At 47.6% G+C, this 10,168-nt stretch overlaps 1 protein-coding gene across 1 annotated transcript; it reads left to right on the plus strand.

The window, feature by feature from the left end:
* Nucleotides 1–296: 296 nt before the first annotated feature.
* On the plus strand, nucleotides 297–637 carry LOC104491486 (profilin-3-like). The gene is given in 2 exon segments (XM_010133921.1): nucleotides 297–420; nucleotides 423–637. Coding segments are annotated over 2 exon segments (339 nt in total).
* The last annotated feature ends 9,531 nt before the right edge of the window (nucleotides 638–10,168 follow it).

The following is a 10,168-nucleotide window of genomic DNA, read 5'->3' on the forward strand; positions in this document are numbered from 1 at the left end:
TGTTGGCAGGGTCACGGGGAAGTCACTTTGTGGAACACCTGGCTGCGAGGCGAATATGACATTGTAGATAGACCAGGCTGGAGCAGCAAACACCGCTGTCGTCACGGGTCTTTCCTCACAGGCAAAGCAAGAGCCAAAGCAAGAGCCTTGGCTGTTGATTTCTCCCAGCTCCACTGTTCAGGCTTGCAGGGATTTGAAGGCTGAACTCACAAATTGAAAATTTTAGGATCAGCGTGCTGAGACTGAAGTCCCAGCAGGCAGAAGACAGGGAAGCTTGGGCATTTCTGAGAAATTTGATGGATTACTAGAAGTACTACACCAGCAGCATGCTGGTGGACAGGGACATCCAAGATGTGGCTATCGTGGGCCAGGTTTGGAAAATGTTCCCGCTAAGTGGAATCAGCATAGCTGGCAAAAAGTGCAGCGCGACAACCTGCTGGTGGATGAAGACGACGTGATGGATGTCAGAAGCAAAGGCAGTGACAACAGATCCGTCTATACTTGCAAGATCCCCAAAGCCCTGATATTCCTCACACAGGCAAGAACAGAGGCCACAGAGCCAAAAGCTCCACAATATGATTATGAGCATGAAAGCATGAAGCAAGTAGTGCCAAAGAGACAGACAGCTACTGCCTGAGCACAGGGGCACGGCTGTTGCTGTAGCGGAGGAGGGAAATAAACCTGGTTTTGTTGCAGATGTCTTGGCCTGCTTCTTCCAGGCGGGGGCTGCTGGGACGCTAACAGTCTAGCTGACCAGCTCGGTGCAGGAGGGAGTAACGTGTACATTCCTCATCAGGATGTGCGGGGTTACTTGGGGAGCTGCTCGCTGTTATTCTCCTCCTACTGAGGAGTGATTTTGGAGTGAAGGTCCTTGATAACATGAGCTTTAGGAAAAGGCAGGAGGAAGGCAAACCCTTTGCCCTCTAGCTCACCACTTTGCTGTTTAAATCACGCCTTAATGCCAGTCATAGTTTTTGAGACCTTTCTCCTTTGCAACACAGAGGATGAGCAGGACTTGCCCCTGAAACAAGCCCAGTTTGTTCTGGAGATTAACTATGGATCAGCAGAGCCTTGAGCTGTTGTTGGGCTGTGTGGAGGCACATGAGGAGATAGTCTGCCACCTGCTCACCTTCCACATCATTTGAAACCCCTTATGCTAATTGACTGGACAAATCGGGTTTTTACGAGATAAATTACCTCTGTCGTGTCTGTGGCATGGGGATCTTCTGAAGGTTGCTTCCTTTCCACCCTGCTCAGTCACACTGAGTTCCCTAGGACCCTCAGGAGGATGCGGAGTTGTGCCAAACACAGCAGATTTCCTCCTCCATTCACCAGGACGGCCCTTCCTTCCTGCTCCCGCTTGTAACCCTAAACAGCCAGTCTGAACTGGGGCAGAACTGGTGTGCTTGCGAGGGACTGATGCAGGGAAGACTCGGTGGGTGTCTCCGGCAGGGCCAATCTCACGCGTGGGCTTTCCTTGCCCTGTTGCTCCTGGCAGCTGTGGCCGCTGCCTGGCAGCGAGCCTGAATCCAACCACACACCATCACACTGCAGCACAGGCGGGCTGGGACCACTCACCACGGTGAGACACCCCGTCCTCCTGCGACTAAACCTAGGTGCTAAACTGCTCGGTCTGGTTTGACCGGACCTCCCCCACCACTTTTCAGATCATTGACCCACTGAGTCAAAAATAATTACACATGTTGACTTCTATGAGCCTGCCACAGACGCGAGAGGAGAGACAGCCCCGCGGAGCAGACTGAGAGCCCTTGCACGCTCTTTGATAGCCATTAATCTTCTCGTTTAACATGGAGTCAATATTTTGTAATTTAATTGAATTCACACAGAGATCTTTAATGTGCAACTGCACCCACAGGAGCAGAAAAACGCTATAAGGGGAATCAGGCAGCTAATGTATTAGCAAATGTTCACCAAAACTGCAATGACTGTCTGATTAGGAAGCACTGTCTGATATGTAGTGCGTACAAGCGTGGATGAAAACAAATTAAAGTAAGTACTAAAGGGATAAAAACACAAAACCTCCTGGATTTAGAAGCTAACAGTAAGAGCAAGGTATCAAATCCAGCAAATGAAAAAAATATTTATGCTGGCCACAAGTTTTTTAAAAACCATTGTCATTCCTGACGAGCATTGATGCTTATTTTCACCAGCTCAAGGCAAAAATGAGTAACCATCTTCTGTGATTTCTTGAGTGCTGGTCGATGCTGCACAAATCACAAAATGCAGAAAGCTTTTGCCCTCTGAACTTGTGTCTACGAGGCATTGGACCTAGACTGTGTGGCAGTGCTGTGAATAGCTACAGCTCCTCCCCAGTTACACATTATGAGCCACACAGGGGTGTACAAAAAACCCCCAGGTTCTTTCAGCTTGAAGGACCTGCTAACTAAATTCAGAAATAACTCACCTTTGCTAACGACTGCATATTAATTTAGAGAAAAAAATATTTCTAAATCCAAGAAGGACCTTGAATTTTCATTCCCTAAATCTACCAGCCTGGAGCCTAAGGAGATTTGCTTCAGACCAGCCCCCAAAAGCAGCTGTTACATTCAGCCCTGGCTCTTTTTGGAAACTACGGCATGAAGGAGCTTAAAGAGAACTAACAGAAGCCAGCAGTATCTGCATAATCTCTCCTCTCCTGTTGTGATACAAGGAACATTAAATTAGATGTGGCTGCAGAGAGCGTGGCTGTGGCTTAATATTTCAGGTCTAAGACTGCAGCCTCTGAGAAAAGCCCTCTTCACCCCTACATCAGGCACCGCTCAAAAAGCCTCTAGCAAACAGCTTGGCCAGGCCGGTTTGATTATTCCTTGTCTAGAAGCCAGCAACTCCTTCTCCTGCCAAACAGTGTGAATTGAGCCAGTCAAAATGTAGGCACCGCTTTCGTTACGATCCAAACACAGCCTCTCGTGTGACAGAATTGCATTTGTTGTAGCCAGAGCGGGTACAGGAAACCTGCACTTAAAAGGAAATGACTGTGTTACAAATTGCTTGTAACTTCATCGAACATCAGGACAGTTGTGCCGGAAAGCTCCGCACTCCTCAGACTCTTTAAATGTGTCTGATCAGGTGAAGGATTCGCAGTCTCAATTCCACAGCAAACTAGGTCCGGGCTGTCTCAGTCATGAAAGCAGGTGATGCTGGCACGTCTTGAAAAAGCACGGTGTCACCTCAGGAGCAGCCACAAGGCGAATTTTCAGGAGGAACAGATGTTAGGGTAAAAGTAATGACGAACCTGCCTTCAGACGCAGTGGGCAACGGCAGATAATTCTTCTAGAGGCAAACATAGACTCTTGTAGCAGGGGCGCAATCAGAGGTCTAAGATGAATGATGAGGAAGGAACTGAAGGATTTTACTTGTTTCCACAAAAAAAAAAAAAAAAAGTGGCCTAGATTAGGTCACAGGGCATTAGGATGGAGGTAAATGTAGGCTGGGCTTGTCTCAGTGAAGGAATAGGGTTAAATGCTCACACCAGGGATACACCAGCACTTTTCTGGTGACTGATAATTCGGCAAAAGGCAGGGATGAGGGAATGACACAGCTGGGTATGTAGTCATCCTATGTTGATTTCAACAAGATGTGGTAAAAATTTTATTACACCCACACCCAAATTATACCCTTCTTCCAAACTTAGAACAAACAATAAATTCAAAAGATTCCTTCACAGAGAAGAGAGGAGGATAAAAGCTAAACACAATTGGGTAAAATAGGATAAAATTGCTGTTTCCTCTTAAAATCTTCAAGGAAATTGGGGTTCAGTGAGTCATGCCCTAGAAGTGAGCCCAGTGAAATTCACGTGTGGAGAAATCTTAGGTGAATAATTGGCGACGATAGAATTAAAAATAGAATCATTAATGATAGATGCCTTTTAATGGAGCCAGAGCAATGAGATAAAGGGATGTCTTTTTTTTGTGATACTTTTACTACACAGAGAACCATACATACATAAAAGCCGGGCAGGTTGGTAGGCAACTTTGTTCGCTGTCCAGTCATGCAGAAGGATGATTTGAAAATTCTCTTTTTCCATCAGTCAAATGCTAAACTTCAGTCTCTCTAGATTCACCAGGACGATACAGAAAGGGTTGTTCCAGGCAAATGTTCATCCCAGCATTAACTAATGCAGGCTGATGATGTTACAAGTTCTCCCCGTGTTCTGTAAATGTGAATCTCCAGGTGAATATAGTATCTGTCAGGCAGCTTAAGGAGTCTGAATAGTCAGGGTAGAGCTGCGTGTCGTCTGGAGAGCAGGTAAGGACCAACAGAGAGGCTTTGCTGGGGACCAGAGCATTTATTCTGCAGCACAAGGACTAACAAACACACTTCTGCAGCAACGGTTTAGCAGCCATCACGGGGAAGGATGGGATTCACCTAGGACAGGAAAGTCCCCACCCTAATTCAGGCACAGCTGAAAAAGCAATCGGATGCTAGCTTAGTGTCCCAGGAAAGGAAGGAGGAAGGATTCCCTTATGGGCAGCAGAAACAGGGGAATACAGAAAGCATGAGGAGGCAAGTACACACGGTGCACCGGAGCCAGCGTCCAAGGCAGCTCCTGGGGGAGGTCATTCCAGGCTGCCGACCTCCGTTCCGCCTGCGTTCAAAATGCCACATCCTGTCTGAGGCGGTTGTGATCTCTCCAGTGAGGATGAGATTCAGAAACAAGAAATGGCCATGCTTCATCCCCTTCCCTCCAGGGAAGCAACCTTAATGAACGTTTTTAAGGCACAGCAAGAACCTGAGGGCAAAGGGAAAGGCATCTTTAGGTGTTGAAGGAAAAAGCCACAGCGTTCCTATGGCTTTACGTTGGAAACACTTGGCGTACAGGAGGCTCACATTCAGCCGGGTAGAAAACACAGCATTACACTGCTGGGACCCAACATCCTGAAGGTGGGTCTGGTCAAACCAGGAGGCCAGCCCAGAGGAGGGCAGGAAATCCCTGCAGGAGATGAGGCAGAACAACGGGGCAGGCTGACAGGCTGGAAATGGTTTTGTTTTCCCAGGAGATGGCACTAAAGGACAATCACCTTTCAGCAGGCATAGTGCAATGCAGCAGAAACTTCGCTGGAGCCCGAACTGTTCCTCAGGCACTTTGTGCTGCCACCCTCACAAGTCGCTCCTTGTTGTCAGAAGCAAAGCTTTATTCTTAGCGTTTGTGCTTGTAACAAGAGTGAGGATATCCGTCTTTTACATCTCCACACAGTAGGTAAATACAAGCTTTCTGGCTATCGTGGCAGGATCCCAGCGCTGGCCTCAGCAGAGAGCTGTCCAGGCTGGGAGGGCCCAGGGGTTCTCTCCTCCAGCCTCCTACTCGCAGCAGGGTCCACACTGAATTTGCACTGGGTTGCTCTCCTCTTCGAATGGTCACGCCTTGAGAGCCTCCGGGGAGAGACACTCCTGAAGTAACCTCATGCTTAATTATAATATTATTGGGGTTTTTTTCCCCTTGTATCTGGCTGGAAACTCCCCAGTTGCAATTTACAGCCATGGCCTCTCGCTGTCTGGCTGCAGACCTCAGTAAAGAGCCTGGCTCCATCATGTTGGCAGCTCGCTTTTAGGTACCGAAAAACTGGTGTCAGGTCACTCCTAAGCCTTCCCTCCTCCAGCCGAACAAGCCCACAGCTCTGAGCTCTCCACATAAGCGACAGAGGATTCAAGAAGAAGCACCACCCACTCTGAGCTCAGGCTAGACCTCTCCCCAAAACAGGCCTGGCAGCCTGATACTACTTTCTATGAGGAGAAGTAAGGGGAGAGTTTTATTCCTTTACTTTCTTTAAATTTAATTATCTCCATTAATCTACAAGCTCTTTAGGCTCTCTTGAAGAAAAGGGATTTCCAAAGCACACTGTACAGGTAACTGCAGCAACTTGGTACACATTTTAGGACCAGTTTTGTCTCAGAGAAGGCCAGTGCCTAGCTAACAAGGCACTCGGGATACAGAAAAAGAGACAACTGGTTTTACAGCACCCCACCACAAAACCTGCCCCCTTGCCATCTCACAGACAGGCAGAGGACAGAAAGGTCGTTCATCCCTGAAGTGAACCTTTGACCTGGGACTGGCAAAGCCCTGGAAGTGCCAAAGTGGCGTGGTACAGCTCTCCTCAGACACAGCATTTCAAAAGCAAGCTGTGCAAGACAGCTTCCTTGCTGCTAATGTCACAGGACAAAGGACAATAGCTGTGAGTCCTCTGCCATTTCCTCAGAGCCTATGGTAAGCCAGAGGAGTAATTAAATGCTCTGGCAAAACCAGCAGAAATAAACTTTATTCTGCTGTGACTCATTGAGCAGGCACTAGGAGTAGCCAGGGATTTCATTTAAAAGTGACTTGCCAAGCTGTCAGGTTAGTAGAGTTCATTCCTGAGGAGAGCTTGGAAGAGTTTACTACTTCTTGCTTCCTGAACTTGTTTATCCTGCCTTTTGTTGTAAAACACGTGAAAGGTGGGTAGAAACCCGAAGGCAACCAGATAGCACCATAGCACCCCACTGAAAACAACCCCCTAAGAGGTGAAGCGATGGGTAAAGGTGGTATTTCGACCAGCTCACGTCTGATCCAATCTTCCCCACAGTAATATCCACCACATCCCACCTTTGTCTACGAGAAGGTCAGATGTCTGTTTTGTACCTTAAAAGAACCAGGAGATGATACTTAGCAGCAGTGCTGCAGGATCTGCCGTCCCACCGGTTTGCATCATAGCTGTGCCAGACGTGGCGCAGCAGGGCTGCTGCTGTCATTGACAGGAACTGCAGCCCCCTGTCATCCACCCCGCTGGAAAATGAACCTCACCCCCAGACTCAGATTTTCTAGACACAGCTGCATGAGCTGGCTGGTGCAGCGAGTGGCAAACCCTCAGACCAAGGCTTGGCCTCACAAATGCACTCCCCCAGCTGAGGAGCGAACTGCTGCTCAAGGAGGACCAATAAGCAGCACTAACTGGTAGCCTCGGTGAGAACCATCAGTTCACTCTGAGGAAGGAAAACAGGCTGGCATGAATCGCCAGCTGGTTTGTAGCAGCAGCACAGGTTACTTGCTTACTTTTTCTTTCCTCTTACTTTGTTTTTGGCCTATTTCAGAAATGCCGTTCAGCAGCACCTGACTCACCGATAGGCATCAGGCTTTTCTTTTCTCAGGCTCACAGAGAAACACTATTAAACATTTCATGCGGGTTCTGTATGGATGGCAACCGCATTACTCCCTTGGAGTTGCACCAGGTGACCAGAGACCGTAGGTCAGCAGGCAAAAGTCAGCGGTAACCACTGTGCTGAGCAGTTCATGAGCTAAAGTTCATGTTTATCTTTGTGAAAAGTCCCTGCGCTGAATGGGTTGGCCCCTGGGTGTTGCAACGAGGGAGCAGCCTTTCTGTTCAGAGGATACACAGAGAAATAGGTGGACACGCATTTCACACAGGAAAATGCTGCCTGCATTGCGTTAGTCATTTAAAAAAAAAAAGCTCCAGTAAGTCACACTGTAAAAGCACTGTAAAACATAGAACGGTGTAACAAAACTCAAAGTTAATCCCCAAATATGCAGGCTGCTGCGGCATGTGGGTGTTCGGACAGCCCTGTTCTCACGGCAGAAGACGCAGCAGTTATCAGTAACCTCTGGCATGCTGACGGGGCGGATTGCAGGACAGGTTTGTCCCCATAAGGAAGCTCAAGAAAGCAAGAGAAACAACTAAAAGCATGAAGTGAATGAGGGGAGGGGAGGCCCTCTGTGGCTATTCCCACCCCAACGTGTGCGACTCTAGATGCCCTGCGGCCTCATCTCCACACCTTGCCTTGCCTGAGCATTTCCAGGCAGCCTGGGCTACAACTGCGTCCTCCTAGAAGGGCGCCGAGGCCACGGGCAGAACAACACGGGGAAGTTTACACTGCAGCTTCCCCTCGCTGCTCGGGCCACCGCTGAGAAACTCCTCCCTGGTGCCCTTACTTAACGCGTGTAGGTAAACACACGGCATGGATCACATTACTTTTATTTACTGTCCAGTTAGAAAAGAGCATTAAAAAAATTCCACCTTTGTTTCATTTGCTACATTTAAAAGAAATACAGTGTGGTTTGCCAAGACATGCAACCCCCTTCATCCAAAATAAGGCAAAGAAAGCAAATGAACAGCATTTTTCCCCCCAGGTAAGTCAAATCCTTGATTATAAAAACACTACCAAAAGTAGAAAGATCTGTAATACAAAGTGCCAGCAGGGAAATCATTTACTGCTACCACAAAAGATGGATAGAAAAAAACAAAACCAAAACCCACTCAATCTTGAAGGCCCCACAAACCCCGTTGTTCCTGTGTCATGGGTACGAGATTTATATCCCTGGAGGTGTGCCACAAAACTGCTCCATCCGCACCACTGAGCTGAGCCACCTGATGCTGACACGCTCTAGCTACGACTTCCATGTATGGAAATGAAGATGGAGCTGGCAGGTTATTTGGCCCCTGTTCTTATACAAAATCATTATCATTCTTACAACAAATGCTGTATGTAGGTTTTTTTCCTGATGCAGCTGGTAATCTGTTTTTTTTCCCTAGTGAACACCACAGAACTGTGTGTTCTTATGCCCAGGCTTCAAGAATTAGGTATGTCAGGTATGAACTCCGTTCTCAGTAAAACAATATACATGCAGACTTCCCAGCAGCAGAGGAAAAGTTTACAGAATTAATCACAGTGAACATTTAATGCCCCCACATCAGAAGACAAACACACCGCAGCTTCTTTCTGAATTTTTACATCAGTTTTAAGATCTAAAGGCTCATTAGGTCCAGTGTTTGATATGAGCAACTGTGCCACAGCAAAGCTCTCCGCGTCTCAGACCATAGTCCACTTATATTCAATTATAGTCAACCCTCTCAGGGGAAAAAAAAAAAAAAAAGCACTTCAAAAACCAAAGACTACCTTTTCCTGATCCCTTCTTATCTGTTTCCTCCACTGCTTCGACAATGCCTCCCACTAGCCAGGCTCAGATCTCCACCTCCCCAGCTGCCCCCCACGTCCTCTGTTTTCCTTCATTTCTCTCTCCCTCATCCACTTGCTTTTCCATCTGTCCTTGGCTCCCTTCCACGCATAGCACAGAGCCCTAGAAAACCAACTCATGTCCAAGAACAAACTTCAGCTCAATTAGTCAAAGATTATTTCCTCATCCTTGCGTTTCTTTGACCCGATCTGATTTTATAAAGTGCTGGAAGTTTTTGTAGAGAAGAGCACTCAGCCCTGGGCAAGGGGCTGGCGGAGGGACTCAGGGCTGGGAGTGGTTGTCCAAGAGGTTTCTCAGATGCGGGTCTCAGATTTAATCCTAAGAGCGCAGCAGGGGCCTCCCGTCCTCCCCGGTGAGGTGCATGGAGCTGCGCTAGCGGATGAAGGACGCCACCTGAGCTGCCACTCCAAAGGGAGCAGAATAGGCCGTCGCTAATCCTTGCAGGCCGATCACCAAGTAGCGGCATCCCTTCTGCAGAGCTTTGCCAACATTCTGCGGAGAGAGAAAGGAGGAGGGGAAAAAAAGAGGAGAGGTGATAGAAAACACCTTCACATAAAATCATTCCGACAGCCAATGTCACAGACCCAGCAAACGAACTTCTCCCACAGCTAACGAGGGCTTGAGCTCGGAACAACATTTCACCATCTGCCTTTATGTAGAAATACACACCCAGGGAGTATGGTTCAACCGAACGGACGCAGCCTCCGCAGGAAGCCAGGCTTCTACGTGGCTTCTATTCAAGAATAAAAGGAGTTTTAATTCACACCGAGTCTGCAGAGGGACGTGCTTCCCCCTCCACATGCTCCAAGTACGTTAGTAGCCCTGGAAAGCACATAAGCTGTTAAGTAGGTGCTGAACGAGAAGGCAGTAGGTCCCCGAGAATACTTTTATGGAAATTCCATTGCTTTTAGTCAAAACAAGACTTTTTTTTGTCAAAATAAGAATGTTTTGACCCCCTTTCGTGTCTGTACACGCTTAAGAACTCATCTTTGTACTGCACTAGAGATAACTACAGCTACAGATTGTTTAAACTAAAACTTAATCTAATTTTAATTTCACTCTTGATAGTTTTTGCCCATATGGCTGGTCACGACTGTGGCTTTAATGTAACGTGGTCAGTTTGGGAGGAATATCAGAATTAACTGTTAGGAACGCTTTATGGTTGTGTGCGGCCAGATCAAAATC

The sequence above is a fragment of the Buceros rhinoceros genome, unplaced genomic scaffold, assembly GCF_000710305.1.
Source record: "Buceros rhinoceros silvestris isolate BGI_N320 unplaced genomic scaffold, ASM71030v1 scaffold36913, whole genome shotgun sequence".
In the NCBI taxonomy this organism is placed as follows: domain Eukaryota; kingdom Metazoa; phylum Chordata; class Aves; order Bucerotiformes; family Bucerotidae; genus Buceros; species Buceros rhinoceros.